Source organism: Nicotiana tomentosiformis, chromosome 8, assembly GCF_000390325.3.
Source record: "Nicotiana tomentosiformis chromosome 8, ASM39032v3, whole genome shotgun sequence".
NCBI classification, from domain to species: Eukaryota; Viridiplantae; Streptophyta; class Magnoliopsida; order Solanales; family Solanaceae; genus Nicotiana; species Nicotiana tomentosiformis.
The window spans coordinates 77,260,561-77,280,186 of NC_090819.1; the positions used below are offsets into that span (position 1 = coordinate 77,260,561).

The following is a 19,626-nucleotide window of genomic DNA, read 5'->3' on the forward strand; positions in this document are numbered from 1 at the left end:
TAAAAACCTTTCCTTGTGCAACGGAATCACAATTATGGCTTCCCACTGCATCGTTCTCCTAGTCAAATTCTCTAAAAAACATTCCTTGTGCAACAGTCGTGTAGAAAATATGTATTACCAAATAATTAAGGCAACATAATAACTCATTTAATACTCCAAAGAGTAAAGGGGATCTGTTACTTAATGAGAGTGAAAGTTTAGGAATTTTTTTTATTAAGTTTCCTTGTGTAAGAAACGTGAAGAAAATTTAACCAATTAATTAAGGCAAAGTTTACTAACAAATAATTGAAGAAATATTTACCAAAAAATCTCGAAAAACTAAATTAATTAAGTGAATATTTTTAAATATTTATGAAATACTTAAATTACTATATTGTCCTATGGGAACTCTATGTTTTAAAAGGCAAAAAAGACGAACGACATTTCGCTAAGGGCCTTCGTGCTTTTAATATAATATATAGACTAAAATAAAGAGAACAAAAGAACAAATATATTTATACACATACTAGTCTTAGAGTACGTGCGTTGCACGTGTTTGTTGCGTCAATAATAAAAAATTATTGATAAACTATATTCTTCTATCATATAAATAATATTAATGTCGTGTTTTAATCGAATTGAAATAGTTTTGATTAAAAATTTGAACTAAATGTTAAATAATGTGTCAGCACAAGTTGCTTCGTATTTACAAAAAATTGTAAATTTTTTGCAAAAAAAGAGTTAGAGCTTATACTATTTAAAGAATAATAATTTTACTTTCCAATTTTAATTTTTTATAAGTTATTAGGTCTTCATTGTTTCCTCTATTTTGGTCTACTTGATATGTTTTTTGCTTTCTTTCTTTTCAACTTCAATTTTTATTGCACCAACTTTTACAATTTCGTGTAACTCCTATACAATTAAACGTCTTCCAACATGATGCCCTCCATTTATTGTATTATGTTTGAAAAGAAAGATAGAAATTTTATCCACACATGACTATTTATCATATAATTTATTATTATTAAAGAAAAGCGGGTTAGGTAAAAGCAATAATATATATAACGAGGGGTATTCTTAGATCATTTTCGAGAGGCATATTTGACCCTTTGCCCGTTTATATTATAACAAAGTTTAATGACACTCCCCTTTCCCCCACAGGTTTCAGTTTGTGGCACTTAAAACCTTCTTAACTATCAGCCTTCAGCCATTCTAAGGTTTTTGCACTTTCTCTCTAAATCTCCGAACCCACTTTTGAACAACATTACAACAATGGAGAAAAGGGAGGAGGCGAAAGAGGTGGTGGAAGACGAGGAGCAAGTAGTGAACCCATGGGAAGTATCAGCAAAAGACGGCGGCAAGATTGACTACGACAAATTAATCGATAAATTCGGTTGCCAGAGGCTCGACGACTCCTTAATCCAGCGTGTTCAACGCCTCACGAATAGGCCGGCTCACGTTTTCCTCCGCCGCGGAGTTTTCTTCGCTCATCGTGATTTCAACGATATATTGGATGCTTATGAAAAAGGGCAAAAGTTCTATTTATACACAGGCAGAGGACCTTCTTCTGAAGCCTTGCATTTGGGTCACCTTATCCCCTTCATGTTCACCAAGTAATTAAATTAAACGGGAGGACGTGTTTGCAATTTTTTTTAGAAAGAAGTTTTTTTCTTTTTTTTGTGTGATTTTATTTTGTTTTTGTTGTGTTTAGATATTTGCAGGATGCATTTAAAGTGCCGCTAGTAATACAATTGACAGATGATGAGAAATGTATGTGGAAGAATTTGTCAGTGGAGGAAAGCCAAAGACTTGCTCGTGAGAATGCTAAAGATATTATAGCTTGTGGATTTGATGTTTCCAAGACTTTCATTTTCTCAGATTTCGATTATGTTGGTGGGTAAGTAACTTTGTTTTTTTCCCGATTGTGTTTGGTACTCTTACGGAAATTGTTTATCTTGAGAATCCTTTTTTGATATTTCTAAGTGTTTTGTAGGCAAGCAAGGATATATATGGTAATCATACAAGGAGTTGTATACATTATAAAGATACTGTTTTGGTGATATTTTGAGTTAAAAAGTTGAAAATAATGTCTAACAGATGATTGAAGCAATTGATAAAGCATGACATGAGAGTTGGGATGTTTTTTATGGAAAGTGTCCTCATTGTAACAATATTTTTTCTTTAGGGGGGCGGGGAGAGGAGGTGAATATGTTATTTGGTTATCATGTTTACATTTGTTGCTATGAAAGTGAATAGACTGAAAGTTGCCTTTTAGAATGATAATTTTAGCTTTACATGGTATGTCATAAGTAGAATTTAATCTTGAGCCGAGGGTCTATCGGAAACAGCCTCTCCACCTTCGTAAGGTAGAGATAAAGGTGTGCGTACATCTCCAGGAGTTGTATTTACATAGTTTTATGGTCCGTTTCTAACAAGAACTTTTTGCACAGTGCCTTTTACAAGAACATGGTGAAGGTTGCCAAATGTGTCACATACAATAAGGTGATTACTGCTTCCTTTACATCTACATGAGCATCTTATGTTAAAAGGCTATAACCTATTACGCTATGCGGTTTGTTTTTCAGGTGGTTGGCATTTTTGGTTTCACAGGTGAAGATCACATTGGGAAAGTTAGTTTTCCACCAGTTCAGGTAGCCTACTCCTCAATGTGATAGCCATAGTCTGTCTATTAACTTACTCTAACCCTTTTTTAGATTTTGTTATAATACCAAAGTTAGTGAAGTATCTGTGCCTTATGTTTCGTATTTGTTTTCTTATTTTCATGTCAAATAGATAAGTTGAGAGCCTGAAGAAGTTGGAATAGTATACCTTATCCCCCCCACCCCCACCCCAAACACGCACACCAACCCCCACCCCAAACATGCACACCAAAAAAGAAAAAGCTGAATAGTAGCCTTTGAATTTTATATGGACTTGTCCTCGGCTCAAAATTGAGGAATTTGAATTTGGTTTAGAATGATAGAGAAACTTAGACAGCTGAATTACAAAATTGCAGGCTGTTCCATCCTTCCCAAGTTCATTTCCTCATCTGTTTTCTGGCAATGATAACATTCGTTGCTTGATTCCATGTGCCATAGACCAGGTTTGTTCTTGCTCCTATATTTCTTTGTCGGATTTCTTCAATTTTTTTGACCTGTGGTTCCTTCAAATTTCTAATTATATTTGAATGATTAAGCAATTTGTTTTGCAATTATTATAAAGTGGAGCAATATGTTTTGTTGTTAATAAAATAGTTTTGGTTATATAGTCGGATGAGTGTCTTTTGTCTGAGAGTGATGGTTATTTCCCAATCATTAGAAGCAATCTTGATTGGCACAAGGATCTCCTCATAACATCCTAATTATAACCTCCACTATGAAATAAACCATTGAGCTCATGTAAAGAGTTCTTCTTTGATTTATGCGTTTTATTGAGAGGCTTTTATTGATTGTACTGTTAAGTTGGCAACATCTTTATGTGATATCTTTTTTTTTTTATGAAGTAGTAAGATAATTTCATTAAATGGCATCAAGAAGATGCATTGCAAAAAATATACAACAAAATTGTGGCTGCTCATATACAAAAACTTACTGCATAACTAAGGAGCAGACACAATCCCAAAAAAATTCAAAACTAGTTACATGGGCCTGTATGAACCAACTAAATAAATTAATTAGACAAGTTGCTTTAAGAGAGTGATTAGGAGTTGAAATCCCATCAAAATATTTACGATTTCTCTCATTGCAGATGCACCAAAAATTAGAAGCAGGCACCATGCTAAGTTTTCTTGATGGATTTCCCAACTCTCCATGAGTACCAACTCTCATAAGCATCCTTGATATTGTAAGGCATGACCCAATCAAGTCCAAAAACTGATAAAAACATGTTCCATATGTCAGCTGCTACTGTGCAATGAGAAACAGATGTCTCACACTCTCAAATTCCTCCTGGCACATAAAACATAATACATCCGTTCACTGTCGGAATGCTTCTTCTACTGAGGTTGTCTTGAGTGAGGCAGGCTTCATACAGGCTTGTCCAGATAAAACCAATTACTTTTATAGGGAGTTTGGTTCTCCATATATGCTTCCATGGCCATTTGTCAATCAGCTCTTTATTGGAGCATAGATTGTCATATCCTCTTTTGACAATATAAGTTTTATCTTTGGAATCCCCCCATTCCAGCTTGTCCTTCACCTGAGGGTTGACCTTATCATTTGATAATTTTGAAAGCAATCTCAGCAGGTCATTTTGTTCCCAGTCTTTGATATCTCTTCTGAACTGCAGTGCCCATGTGTTATCTTGCCAATACTGGATTCCTTGTTGCTGACCAGTAAAAATAGATTTGGGTGTTCGTTTTTCAGGATCTCTGTCCCTAACCATCTGGCTTTCCAGAAAGAAATATGAGACTTCCCAAGCTTGAGTGATGACTTGAGTTGGAAGTCACCCCATAACTTTGAAATGTGTTTCCATGGCTTAGAACCATGTGGCAGTCTACTCTGTCCAGTACACCAGTAAAAGACAAGAAGTAGGTAAGAATGCTATCCAACACACTGTTGATGAGTGTAATTCTACCACCCAAAGAGAGATACTGCATTTTCCAGGAAGCCAATTTTTTTCAAAATTTTCAATTACTTCATTCCAAATACCTAGAGCTTTGTGTCTAGCTCCCAGTGGAAGACCAAGATATGTTTTAGGGAAAGAGCCCACATTACAAAACATTTCTTCCGCAAGCTCTTCCAAGTTTGGAACTGAATTGACCGGATAGATGATGCTCTTCAACATGTTCTGCTAAAGATATTTGACTTGTCAAAGGAAAATGACGGATGGGCCATGTCATATTCCTGTTCAAATGATGGTATAATATTTCTAGGATTCGAGTTATTGTCTCGTTATATTTTCTTGAAGTTTGCAGACAAAGAACTGTTGTAAATACGAGATCATATAAGATGAACATTGATCAAATACAAAGTAACGTTCCTTTTCGGTCTATGTGGTGGTAAAACAAAATGAAAATCAGAGATATGGTTTAATGCTTTTTCTAATACCAGTACGATCTTTGGTTGATCTCTGCTCAAGAATTGTGAACTATGTTGCTTGTCTCCCTGATTCGGAAAAGAATTAATTTTTTAAGTATTAAACTGTTGATTCAACTATACTTCTTAACCTTACAGTTACGACCAAATACTCTTTAACAATTGTAAATTGGCTAGTTCGTGGGCTGTGCTTATTGATACATCATTTAGCAAGCTCAAGCTTTGATGTAGATCTGCTTAATTAAGTAGGTCGCATAGGTCGGAAATCTCCTAGTTTGCTTGAAATTAAACTGGTTAGATGCTAGATAGACAATATCATGTTACTTAAAAAGAAGATGGAATCATGCTGGGTTTTTGCTGCTTCATTTCTTTCTTTTTTTCTCTCTGCAATGTCTGCCATGATCTTTTTTATTGATAGATTCCCCCCCCCCCCCCCTCCTTTTCTACTGAAAAACTAAAACTAACATCGGTAAATGGTTTTTCAGGATCCTTATTTCCGAATGACTCGAGATGTCGCTCCCCGGATAGGTTATCACAAGCCTGCTTTGATTGAATCATCTTTCTTTCCTGCCCTTCAGGTTTTTTTCTTTTCTTATAGACCAGTGACTGAACAATATTAGTTCTGTTACAAATTTACAATGAAGTTTCACTACAACGATGCTTCTGTGACTTCGCCTTTTACAATTAATTAGTAATTTGTTCTATGACATTTATTTATCCGTCCTCAACTTCTTGTTGGTACAAGGTTTTAACTTTTCTGGCTGCAAGCTGGCCCAGACACTACTATAATTAAAAAAGATGTTGCGTCATCAATAATCAAACAGTTAGATAGAATCATTGTCGCCCATCATTCTCACATACCCATCATTCTGGAATCTAAAGCACCTGCCTGTGCACTGTGGTATGATCCTTTTGAGCTGCGACAGTCTTTAGACCCTAATTTCTTACAAATGAAAGTTATGTTCTGCTTTGGTGCTTCATTCTGGTTATGTATGAGTATTTCAGCGTCTAAGTTGGAACTGTTAACTTCTCATCTTTCTGATTGACAAAAAATTGAAAGTTCACTGCCTGTGCTTCGTCATAGCTTATAGACCAATAAATGTAGCATATTTTGGTCTTAGACCTGTAAAACATAAATCTAATTTGTTAATTTATTCATTTAATTTTTGTATAGACCGAGTAATGCAGCATTCCTGAAAGCTTTATTCTCTCCCTGGAATTCTGCTTGTGCCTAGCATCTGGATCATGATTCTTCATGCTAGAGAAGTAGTTCTCGACTAGGAAAACTAGTTGCCTCCTGTATAGAATTGATATGCAAAGAAGTTAAAAACATTTAAGCTTACCATAAGACATCAACTTCTCAATCAGTCAATCGATATTAATCTTCTTCTTTTTTTGTTGATGAAGTAAGTAGATTCATTGCTGGCATCAAGAAGGTGCCAATTGTACAAAAGAGGTGTTGTTAGCTTCATTACAGCTGTCTGTGCTATAGCAGGAAGCTAACAAGTTACAAAATAAATAAGAGACTAAGCTAATCTATTCAGAATGTTAGTTCTGGATTACAAAAAACTGTTTAATGAAAATTCCTTAAAGCCTGTGGAAGACAGTCCCCAAGGAAACTCAAGAAAGAATTTCCTTGTTAGATGTTCAATTCAATCGAGCAAAGCCCCACATCTTTAATAACTTTTTCACAAAGGATCCGTCCTAGTTGGAACACTGCTTGCTAGAACCATTGTTGTCCATATTGCAAATAGTCTCCATATAAATGTTTGTCTTCTACTAACAGATGGAAATGTGTGTTGACTAATAAATCATCTTTCACATTTCCAAAATGTCAAAATAAAATCTAGATATTTTTTTTCATTTTTCCCTTTCTTTTTACCACTGTCACGCTCTTCTTAGTGGAATTTGGTCTTCTTAGTGGAATTTGGTTCTTAATTAGTGCAATTGTAGATGATTCTTGAGTTCCAACTTAAATGAAATGGATTACTAACTATATAACGGTTGTTTCATTTCATCTTTGTTCTTTTTCTGATGTGCCCACTTCCGTGCTTTTAATCTGTCTGATTCCAAATAAGTAGAAATACAACTGTTTCTCATCCTTGTTACTTGTCAAATTAGTTTGTGCACACATGTTTCAGCTTCTGATTTTTAATGTGTCTTCTTGTAAAAAAAATTCTGCATTGCCTTTCTGTTAATATTCTACATTTTGCTGAACATTTGCAGGGGGAGAATGGGAAAATGTCTGCTAGTGATCCAAATTCTGCCATTTATGTAACCGATTCAGCAAAAGAGATAAAAAACAAGGTGGTTTTTTTTTATGATGTGAACTATATTATCACACACCTTCTCAGAAAATAATTCCTTCCGAAAAAATATACTTTACACATGTCACATTCATCACCATATAATGAGTTAGCAGTTCTAGATTTGTTAGAACCCCCACATGCTTAGGAAGGATATGCTTTTTTGTTCTTTTGCTGCTCTCTTATTTTTGGTGTCTAACACATTGTACAGATTTTTTTTATAAAGGTAAATAATTTCATTACAATTGGGGAAGCCCCATATACAAGCCGTATACCAAAAAGAAGAGAACCTACCGAAATATGATTCTCAATAAAAGAGGCCCTATCCTCTATACAAGTTGGGATCTCATTAGTACACCAAAAAGAAACTAGAAACAAAAGACTACTTTGCAATTTTACAAAATCTTGTTCCAAGCCCTCAGAGTTTTCTTTCCCCTCCTATGAGCCCAACTAAGCAATGCTTCCTTTACTGTGCCTGACATCTCCCATTCCAGCCCAAACAAATTAAGGACCACCCTCCATAAACGAGTTGCCACTTGACAGTGCAATAGGAGATGATCTACAATTTCACCCGAGCTTTTCCACGCGAAACACCAACTGATATATGTGATCCTCTTCTTTCGCAGATTTTCCGCTGTCAAAATCACTCCCCTTGCTGCCACACATTTCTCTGTGTTGTAGGGATCCAACAGAGCAATGAGGAAAAATACATTCCTCTCTACCTAATAAACTCTGTTAATAAGATTTAACAATTAATAATCCACCTCTACTCTCTCGCCATCTCCATACACCCGATTAATAACCCATTTCAACACGGGACCTTGTATAAGATGTAGATTCTCCAGTAGATTTCGTTGGTTCCTTGTAGCTGTTACAAGATTGTTTTTGCAACTTTTTGGGTCTTGTAACACTGATTTTACTCCTTAGCACAGTCTTTGTGCGAAGGACTACCTTTTAATATAATGAAATCCGTTACCTTCTCAAAATAAAATTAACCCATTTCAACATTTGGTTAGCTACTGATCAGGTTTCAGCTACCACTAATTAAACAAATAGATAAAATAAAATAAGCTAAGATAGGGGAGAAGTTAAGAAGCTAGAGTGAGAACTTGGATTTAGTCAAGTTACTCTATGGTTCCAATCCTAGATGTTAAGAAGTTTCCCTGTCTGTAAATGCGAGCAATTGCTGTTGCTGTGCTTGATAGTGAATTTTGACCCTCAATGCCTTTTAGATGAAGAGCCTGCACTATGTTGGAATTTTCGTTTCATTTAGCTGATACCTTGTGAGCAAATTGAAGAGATTTTGGGGAACTCACAATAGCTGTTGGACAGAGTGTGGAATGAGTGTTTTTTTTTCTGTTATTGTTATCATTGATAATTGTAATTGAGTTGCTTCCAACCTATAACAACAACAAAACAAAAAAACAGTGTAATCCCACAAGTGGGGATAAGCTTTCCAACCTATTGAGTAAAAAATGATATTTATGATGGGCACTCTTGAGAAGAATCTTGTCAGATAATTGATGATAAAGATACTTCTAAATAGTAGATGACTTTAAACAATAATTGTATTCTGTTTGCAGCCTCATATGATGTTTGAGATTATCCGATCAATATATGGGCTTTCTATTGCCGCCTTTTGCTTGTATTACTGGGACAACTGTAGCATTTTGCTGGACCATCTTGTTAAATCATCTTTGTTACCTTAGTGTCTTCAATACTTGCAGTAGTGAGAAAAAATTTCTCTAATTGCTTTTCCATACTTATTTTTCTCAGACTTCAATGTGTTCATTTTAAAATTCTTGTTTGTGGGGAGGGAAGAGCTGGGTTTTTTCTTTTTTTTTTTGGGGAGGGGGGGGGGGGGGGACTGTGCCCTAGCATAGGAGTCCAGTCCCACTACAGTACTTTTGAGCTAGGTAACACCGGAAACTGAGGCTACTGGAGTTTGCTTCCCTTTAGAAGTTCTTATATAGGTTTCCTAGATGGATATTATCCAGATTGATTACTCTATGCTAAATAACTTATCTCGACAAAGCAGAATAAATGACCCTTTAAATTGTAACTATGTGCAGATAAACAGATATGCATTCTCTGGTGGGCAAGACTCAATTGAGTTGCACAGAAAGTACGGAGCGAACTTGGAGGTAACCAAATTTATATGGGCCCACTAGCTAATTCCTAGGACTTGCATTTCTATCAAATAACTGTATGTGCCTGAATATAGCATCTTAAGACTGCGGGTTGTCTCTGCCTGTTCTCTTCTCGATTGGATCGCTATAATTTTGTATCATCTTTAGCCACGGGAAAAAAGAAGAAAGCAAAGTAAAACCTCTCATCTTGGATATTGTCCAGGTTGATATACCATTTAAGTATCTTGGCTTTTTCCTGGACGATGATGCTGAGCTGGAACGCATTAGAGAGGTTAGTGTACATATTTTGTCATCTCATTTCTTTACAATTCAAAACTTTCATTGGTAGAACTCCAGCATTTGGTGTTTAATTTAGTTCACACAAGGACTAACCAGTAGTTGAAGTTACCAATAATGGTCGTACGCTCGCTATCAGGAATATGGGTCTGGACGTATGCTAACAGGTGAAGTGAAAAAGAGGCTTATTGAAGTTCTAACAGATCTAGTTGAAAGACATCGACGGGCTAGGGCGTTGGTGACTGATGAGGTAACTAACACTAACTTCTGGTGTAACCTGAAGTGAACTAGCTCTTCCAAATTTTAAAGTACTCATTCTCCATTTCAAATTCCCTTAGATTATCAAGTCAATTTGTCCTGACTATCTCAATTTCAAATGACATAATTTTCTCTTTAGGGGCCAAAAAATACAGCTTGGTCTGCTAGCTTAAGTGAACACAGAGATTGAAATTAACGCCAGTTCTCCATTTTCTTTAACTACATAGGATCATTTACCTAACTCACTGTTTACTCTTCCTCGGACAAGTCACTAGATATTTCAAGGGTGTGAATTGCTCCTCTTATGAGAGCATGACATTCCTTCACAGTTATTTCAACACTCAATTTGCTGCCTCTTTGATTATGTGCGCTCAGGGATAAAAAACTAAGGGGGTTGTGAGGTTCTTCTTTTTCAAAGTGTTCTTCTTTAGTGCATCTTTTGCTGGTCCGAATTACTGTATCCCTTTTTCCTTTTTATGCTTCTCTCTCATTCGACGTGCTCTATGTTTTTCTTGCTATTTCTTTATGTTTTCAATTCCACTAATTTACTTGCTTGTTGAATGGTCTTTCCTGCAGATGGTAGATGCTTTCATGGCCGTTAGACCTCTTCCTAATATGTTCAACTGAATAGGGGAATTTTCGTCATGTCGATATGTTCTTTCTTGAGGCAACTAGTCATTGTTTCTCTCGATTTACTGAGAGGTGTTTCTTCTTTAATTGTAATTTCTTTTTTTCGTGCATTTTTATAACTCGTAAATTAAAAGTCATGAAGGTGTCATTACTCTTCCTCTCTCGTTGAAATTTACACCATTTGAGGACCCCTAATGGTTCAAGTTTGGTCAAGTACTAGATTTTCTACCACAACCCCAGCTTGGTAGATGTATTTGTTGTAACTTTAACATGATTTATTTTCTTATCACTTGTATCTCTTTTTGTCTTGCATTTGTGGCCCTTTTCCCTATTTTTAATGAAGTCTCTTATTTTTCTGGCTAGTTTATTTGAACTCCGGAGAGCATTTTTCTGCCTTTACTTAAAGTTACTGCAATTATAAGATGCACGCCCCGGGACTTCTTGAAAAATTCTTTAGCTATATAGCAAAAATAAAATATGCACAAGTTATGTGTGAATCCAGTTATTTTTTGGATGGGGTGTAAAATGGGGAATAATTATGAGTATTGGTAATATGTGGGTTAAAATGCTAAAATGACAAAACTAACTCATAATAGTAACAATTTTTTATTTTGTTTGAAAGGTAACATATATTTTAGACTAGACAAAGCAAATAATATAGATATCAAATTAGATATTCAACTAGAATTAATTTATGCATTACTAATCCTTACAATTTATGTATTATTGATCTCTATAGTATTAATTCCTGCACAACTTGTCTTTGGAACAGACGACCTGACCCGTAATCACATTAAAATTAGATGCCCTAAAATGATCCCCTGATTATTTTAATCATTAAATCATAATGTTGCATCGCAAAAAAGAGAGAATATCAGTGTTAATAAGAAGATACCCATGAAAGAAACTCCAACCATTGTATCAAATTACAAAAATATTAATACGGACTACAACTTCTTAGTTGACTGAAAAGCAGAGGCAAACACTGGTTGTAAAAAAAATAAATAAATAGAGAAGACGAATAAGATTGAAATGTATATGGGGGGGGGGGGGGGGGGGACGACCGAGAATAACAATCTATGAGAGGTTAGTAAAGGAACTCCTTTTCCTTTCACATATAGGAAATATATCAAGTACGAGACCAACCCCTACATCATCCAAAATAGTTTAATCTCTATAAGTAACGATTCATTCGTTGTTTCTTTCTCTATTTGTCTTTCAAGTGGCAGTTTCTCTGTCTTTGGTTTCTTCTATTCCCTTGCCATCCTCGACTACTAATTATAATAAGCAACCCAAACCTTAGCATAAAAATCGATATACTAATTACAACATGATCGCTGCCAGCTCAAGTTGGAAGCTCCAGCTCAGGAAATTCAGTTAGCAGTTAGTTAGTCTAGCTCAACTAACAGTTAGTTAGGAAGTTAGTTAGTTAGTTGGGAATAAGAATCTTCTAGAAGGAGTCGTGTATTCATTCATAAAAGGATTACAATGTATCATTTTATAATCATTAATGAAAATACAACTACAATTTCTCTCTCAATTCTTTCTTTCTTTCAATTACAATTTCTTCACTCCATATTCTGTAACGTTTGAGTTTCTCCGCAAAACTCCTAGCTTAGCTACTCAATTCTCAAATTCACTATTGAAATCTTACAATTGAGATATTAGTGATACGAGAGCAATCATTTTCTTGGCTAAAGAATGACGAAAGGAACACGATCGAACAAGAATCCTGGACATAAATAGGTGAATTACGTGAATTAATGGAGAAGTTGATCTCTGAAATTGGGGTTATTGCTGGAAAAGTGTCTAAGCTCAAAAGGTTGGATCAAAAAGTGCATGATTTACACGAACAAATTACAACTTTAGAAAAACATCGAAGAGATAAGACTTCATTGCAACAGGAGGATAAATCATTTGATGGAAGACCTCAGAGGAAAAAGAGCCATGCCAGTTGCAATCACCTTAATTCAAACTTCAATAGATGGTCTTGAATGGATTTTTGAGATTCTCAGGTGAAAATTTTATGTCTTGGTTATTCAAAATCGAACAATTCGTGTAGAATGTTGCAGCTGAAGAAAAAGTGGAAGTGGTTGCAATGCAGTTGGAAGGAGAAGTCATTTAGTAGCATTTTGCGTATATGAGGTACATATGATACCTCCAACCTGCTATTTGAGACTCTCGCATGAAGATTTAATGTCTCTACGTATTTGAATTATATTTCCAACCATATATTGTGGAGCCAAAATTGAGTTCTTAACGAAACGTTATGTTCATTTTACTAGAAAGTGCGCAATATGCCTACTCGATTCTTCGCTCGTTCTTAACTATCATCCGTTGATCCCCGAACACGATCCCGGCTTAATTCCTTGGGCTTTTACTCAGACTTCAAAGCTCCAAATCACTCGAATTCATTCCATAACATCTACATAGCTCGGAATTACTCCTACAAGGCATAAAACACACAATTAGTGCAAAACACTAGCTATTAAAGCTCAAACTCAATTAAAGTGCAGTAAATTAGAGTGTAATAAGGGACTAAAATACATAATTATAGTCTATCATCAATTATAAATTCAGCATGGCTCGATAGTTGGAGACTGATACTCCATACCAGCAGGTGGTAGAAATCACATGGAGATTGGAGGGTTTGCAAGGCTAGAAGACATGACAGGGAGGCCAAGAGTCCTCGAGATTCTGGTAGATATAGTGGTGTCCACCAGAAAGTTATATGTTGTGATATTGATACGCATGTGGTGGATTAAGGATTGGGGTCGAAATGCATATGGTGAGATAAGGTGGTCTTGATATGCTTGTTGGTAGTAGAGGAACTACTTGAAGCCACGCGGTGTGATAAGGTGGGCTAAAACACGGGAAGCTATTTCAAAAAAATAATTTTCAAAACTATACTTCCTTCCAATAAGGCATAGGAACCACCCCATATGAGGCCCTATGTAGAAGACCACCTCCTCTGCACTTACCCTATCTTCTAGGTGAATCAGCTTCAGCTGATGTAGGCAATGCTTTTATCAACAGAGAATTGAAACTACAATTGTTGCAATACCATTTGCTGAGAGCTCAGTTAAGGATGAAGCAGCATGCTAATTCTCATATGAGTGATAGAAACTTTGAAGTAGGTTATTGGGTTTACTTCAAGACTCAACTTACAAGCAAGTGAGCGTTATTGCTCAGCCATTCCATAAATTGGAACCTAAATACTATGGACCATTTCAAACTATCAATAAGGTGAGAGTTGTGGCCTACACTCTACTATTTCCTCTTTAAAGATATGCCCCATTGTACATGTGTCTCTACTAAAGAAATGCTATGAATTGCCCGAAACAATCACTTATCCTCCCAGTACTGATATTGCCAGTCCTCACTGTCCCAATCCAGAGTCTATTTTAGAGAGAGAATGGTGAAAAAAGGAAATAAAGATGTAGCTCAAGTCCAAGTTAAGTGAACAAGTTTACCTGCAGATTATACTACATGGGAATTTCTTAATGCACTAAAGATTAGGTTCCCTCGCTTTCATTCTTGCGGTCAAGGATCTACTGCAGGAGAGAGTCTTGATATACAAATTACAGCATGATCGCAGCCAGCTCAAGTTAAAAGCTCCAGCCCAGCAAATTTAGTTAGTAGTTAGTTAGTCCAAGTCAATTGAGAGTTAGCTAGAAAGTTAGTTAGTTAGTTGGGAATAAGAATCTTCCAGAATGAGCCATGTATTCATTCGTAAAAGGATTACAGTTATTTTACAATCATCAATGAAAATACAACTACAATTTCTCTCTCAATTCTCTCTTTCTCTTAATTATAGTTTCTTCACTCCGTAAGATGTGATCTACGAGTTTCTCCGCAAAACTCCTAGCTCAACTACTCAATTCTTGAATTCACTGCTCGATTCCTACAATTGAGATATCAAATATCTTGAAATTGTGTAGACCTATTCTAGTATTATAATAATGACTCATTTATTACTCTATGCTTGAGAGGTCATACACTTTTGCATACAAAAAATGTCATGGTGCGTCAATACGAGAATGTGAAAAATCTACTCGTTATGGACGAATCTACTCCTTTGTACAACTGGAAAGGACAAAAAACGAAATTGAAAAAAAGTTTCAAGATAAAAAGGAGTCGGTTGTTTTGCTAATAACCAAACCCGAAGTTTTACAACTATAGAAGCCGCGCATATTTTCCCAAAAGAAAACCCGGCAAACCATCGTCTCTCACACACCCAGAAAATCGAATTTGAGAATTTGGAACTGAGAAGAAGGAGGAGCCATGGGAGAAAGGAAAGTATTGAACAAGTATTATCCGCCGGATTTCGATCCGGCGAAGATTCCACGGCGGAGACAGCTCCCAAATCAGCTGGTGAGCTTTAATTTTTTTGTTCTGGTGCTATTTTGGTGATGCTTTTGTTTCATTAAGCTGATTTTTGAAGTGTCATGAGTATCAGATAAACCTATGCATGTCATGAGTATCAGATAAACCTATGTATGTAGTGGCAATTGGAGTTCTTGTTAGGTTTTAGAATGGATGACTGTTGGATAAAAATTGGATAATAATCATATTGCAAAACTCAATTGGATAATACATATATTGGGTGACTGTTGGTGAAAGATTCGGACTTGGCTTGGAAACGGATAGCTGAAGTAAATCAAATATGTATTGAGGTTTGGCAAATTGCTGTTAATTAGTACTAGTTTTGTCTGATTTGTTAAACACCAAGGCATTGCTTCTTCGTGCTGCTAATGCTCTTAAATTTGTATCACCACATAAGATAGAAAGCTTTGATGTGATGACATCTATGTTTTGGCCTAGAAATCCGCTGACTTCCCATCCTAGATCGCAAGCTATACGTTTCCTACCATACATTTTGATATGTTGGATGAACTTACGACTTAAAACCATAATAATATCCCCTTAAGATTACCTTAGTGTTCATACTCAGCGTCACTCTAATTAATACACCATCGGGGAGGAAATTGACCTACCCTGCACTGTGTTGTTGTTTTCCATTATCTTGGTAGCCATTTATATAGCTCTTTCCCTACACTTATCCATCATTTGGCTGAGAACCTCCATAGAGAAAATGTATAGGATAAGAGCAGATTATTTGCTGATTTAAATCTGCATTGTAATTTGAATACGTTTGGATGCAACACTATAATCAGAATCCGGAACATGAGAATGGAAATAAACAACCAGATCCCACCTTAAACTCATTTTCCCCAGCTGAATATTAAGAAAGGAGAAAAGTGCTTGGCACGTGCTTTTTACAAGTCAAGATTGCAGAGAAATTTAGAATTCCATCCTTCGCTCTTGAAAGCGGCTATTTTATCCCTTTATTTTGATAAAAATCAAAGATATTGATAGTGGCTAATTAACAATTAGAGAAGCATCTAAAATTTGTTTACAAAAAAGCAACAATAAAAATAAAGCATCTAGTGTCTGTCTTCTTGCAATGAAAACATGTTGTGTTGTGTATAAGTCCATAAGAGGCATCTTGTGAAGAAATTTATCTTTAGTTTAAGAGAGACTAGCTTGACATTAAACATACTAACTAGCCAGCCCGAAGTCCTTACTCAATATGCCCCTTTGTTTATAGAAATTTGAGCAGTAAGTTAGGCAGTGATAATTCTTTTTTTTTTGGAATGGTCAGGCAGTGATAATTCTTTCAAAAGTTACACTGTAGTAGAAACCAGTCAAATATATTCATATGTTTGTGTGGATATATATATATATCCATATGTATGTATGTTTATGTTGTTGATCTGAATTATAATCACGTCTCAAATTATGCAGACCTACTTAGGAATACAAATCTTCAGATTCTACTTCAAGTGCACAAAGTGCTCCGCAAAGATTACATATAAGACAGATCCAAAAAATTCCGATTATACTGTTGAATCAGGTGCGACTAGGAATTTTGAGCCTTGGCGTGGCCAAGATGAGGTAAGAATTTTATCAACTTAAAGTGCTATTCACCACTTTCTTCCGCAGTGGAAGGACTGCGGACCATATGTTTATATAAATTTCCAATTTTTAGGGTAGTAGGTTCCGTATCTTGTGCATTCATGTTTATATTTCTTTTTTTAAGGAGATGGAGAAGGAGAAACAAAAAAGAGATGCTGAAGAAATGGGTGATGCAATGAAGTCATTAGAAAATAGAACATTTGATGAACTGCCTTATTTGCCATATTAATGTTTGCCCTAACAGGCGAGGAAGCTGGAGGAAAAAGATGAAGCTCTCATAAGATCAGTTTTCCAGGTTGGTATATGATAGTCTAAATACCTGCTATTTGTTCATTGGTATTTCTAAGAGCTTTAATTTCTTAAGAAGTTCTGTTGGTCATGTGATTTCAAATCAGGGTTCAAGAGAGAGAATCAAAAGAATCCCTGATGAAGAGCTTGAGGAGGACGATGATGATCTAGTTATTTTTGCCCTTGAAAGTTTAGGGTCAGAAAACAACTCTCTTAAGGTACAAGTGCTTGGTCAGTTAATTCAGTTTTCCATCTTTTATGTTGCTTCAACCTGCTTCTATACAAAATAGACTTTAATAAATATCGTGTATGAATTATGCTTTGTTCATGGGTTTGAATACCAAGAAAGTACCATACATTAATGTCACAGTTGCCTTTGGCGATAGGCATCAAGCAAGTGAGATCTACAGTTTATCTATGTGATTATCCTTATGACATGTACAAATTTTCCGCCTGCTTTCATATCATTTGTAAACAAGTTCCTATTTTGTTTAGTAGATCAGACATGAACAATTTGCTACATCCTCTTGAGTTAGTCGTAACTTTGAAATTGGTGTCTTATTTTCTCTTTTTAGCATCTTGCAGATACAAATAGCATACAAACAATAATCACATGGTCCACAAATTAGAAAAAACTTAGGTGGTCCATGTAGACTTAGCTAAAAATAAGGCACAATGGAGACCTACAAATCCCTGGAAGTTGTCTTAAAAGACCTACAAATCTTTTGGAATCGGTGCAGACTTAGCTAAAGATAGGACACAAAGGAAGAAAAAGATCCATATAGGTGATACTTACTAGTTAGGAATAGGCTTTAAATTTGTTAGAGAACTTTTAATGTTAGTACTATGTTTTATTTTTAATTTATTTATTTTTTATTTTTATTATTATTATTATTATTATTATTATTATTATTATTATTATTATTATTATTATTATTATTATTATTATTATTTATCACTACTCCATCCGTTTAAAAAAGAATGAACCTATTTCCGTTTAAGGTGAGTCTTGAAGTTATTTTTTCACGTTTTTCGTGATAAATTATTTTGTGACCAAAATTTACACTTATGTATGTTTTTTTTTTTTGCACTATATTGCTGCATTTATTTATATTTTTCTGTTAGTTTCATACCTTTGATCTTCCATTTTTCCAGTCAAGACATGCAACTGTGAGTGTAGATGCAATGCTTGAAGCTTTGCAGCGGGCAGATGAGGCAATGCTATTTACTTCGGTACATATGATTTGTATGCACCTGCTTGAGGGGGGAGTGTTAGTTTACAGCATGTATATAGTGTACTATTGTCCCACATTGGTAGAATAGTAGTATGTCCTTGTATAGTATAGCTATAAATAAGGATCTCTTGTATTGTATTGTTCATCTAATATCAATAACATATTTTCTCCTGTCCTTGTATAGTATAGCTATATTATAGCTAAATCATATTAATTCAAATAAGGAACGCTTGAATAAGCAAAATTTTAGTTAGTTTTAAAGACTTAAGTATTTAATAAGTAATTTAAATTAAAATTTTGTCTATAATTATTTTTTTGGAAATATATAAAATTTATTTTTAAAGGATAAAAAAGGCACGTATCATCTTACGTATATCATTTTAAAAGAGTATATGCCAAGACAATGGATTTATAAATGCATATTACATTATAAGTACAAAAAATATATGATATTGTTTTTGTAAACGCTATACTAAAACTAAACTTATAACAGAGCGACCGCAAGGGATTTAAAAAAAATAAAATATATATATATATATATATATATATATATATATATATATATATATATATATATATATATATATATATATATATATATATATATATATATATTACTTTTTTTAGCACCAATAGTTCTGAGAAAATTTTAATTGACTTCAATGTCCAACGTATGTTGTAGTCCATTGGAAATTTAAATTTCTGTAACTTTAAAGAATGTAGGTCTTAAAGTAAATCTGTAATCGTTTCATAATAAAATATCAATTCTTCAGTGTTAAAGTACGAAAAAAAAATGTAGAAAATATTTTTATAAGTTGGTTGCTGAAAGATCTAGATAGAAATAGAGAAAATATGATGAAATCAATATTGTTAGAAACAAAAAATTTGCTACCAATTTGTCTCCTAAAGTTCTAGTTTTACAATTTTAAGGTTTTCTAATTACATCTAAATATGGTCTATATTATGTTTCATAAATCAATAGCATCCCCTTAAAATGTGATTCACATCCCTGAAGGTAACGTCCAAATTTAGCTATTTGTTCAAATAGGAACAAAATTTATACATGTAAATTTTTAATTAATTTAAACCTTAAAAATTAGAATTTTTGCATATATAATAGTTCAAATAAGGAAAGATTTAGTATGCATATTTAGTTAATTTCTACGTCCTAAATATTAGAGAAATAATTAAATAACTATACCTATATATTAGGAAAATAACTTAAATTACTATGTTGTCCAAACTGGAATTAGTTTTTCAAGGGTAAAAAAGCGAACGATATTTCGCTAAGGGCATTCATGATTTTAATATAATATGGATATAGATTAGGAGATATTTAGAATTGACCAACAAGACGATGACACGTGTCCCTCCGTTTAAATGAGGGGTATATTTGAACCCAAAGTATGATTGCAGGGTATAGATAACCCAATAGTATAACGAGGGTTATTCTTAGATTATTTTAGAAAGTAGAGGGGTATATTTGACC

The 19,626-nt window shown here is 34.6% G+C and overlaps 2 protein-coding genes across 2 annotated transcripts; both read left to right on the forward strand.

The window, feature by feature from the left end:
* The first annotated feature begins 1,075 nt into the window (after positions 1 to 1,075).
* On the forward strand, positions 1,076 to 10,997 carry LOC104088385 (tryptophan--tRNA ligase, cytoplasmic). Its single transcript, XM_070182438.1, has 11 exons — positions 1,076 to 1,592; positions 1,691 to 1,876; positions 2,430 to 2,481; positions 2,565 to 2,630; positions 2,996 to 3,082; positions 5,501 to 5,593; positions 7,242 to 7,322; positions 9,394 to 9,465; positions 9,674 to 9,742; positions 9,887 to 9,997; positions 10,582 to 10,997. Exons 1-11 carry the CDS (start codon positions 1,252 to 1,254, stop codon positions 10,630 to 10,632), a joined length of 1,209 nt encoding a protein of 402 aa, XP_070038539.1. The 5' UTR covers positions 1,076 to 1,251; the 3' UTR covers positions 10,633 to 10,997.
* Positions 10,998 to 14,634: 3,637 nt separating this feature from the next.
* Positions 14,635 to 18,308, forward strand: LOC104093273 (uncharacterized). The gene is made up of 5 exons (XM_070182439.1): positions 14,635 to 15,009; positions 16,444 to 16,593; positions 16,859 to 16,909; positions 17,010 to 17,120; positions 18,058 to 18,308. Exons 1-5 carry the CDS (start codon positions 14,920 to 14,922, stop codon positions 18,223 to 18,225), a joined length of 570 nt encoding a protein of 189 aa, XP_070038540.1. The 5' UTR covers positions 14,635 to 14,919; the 3' UTR covers positions 18,226 to 18,308.
* Positions 18,309 to 19,626: the final 1,318 nt, after the last annotated feature.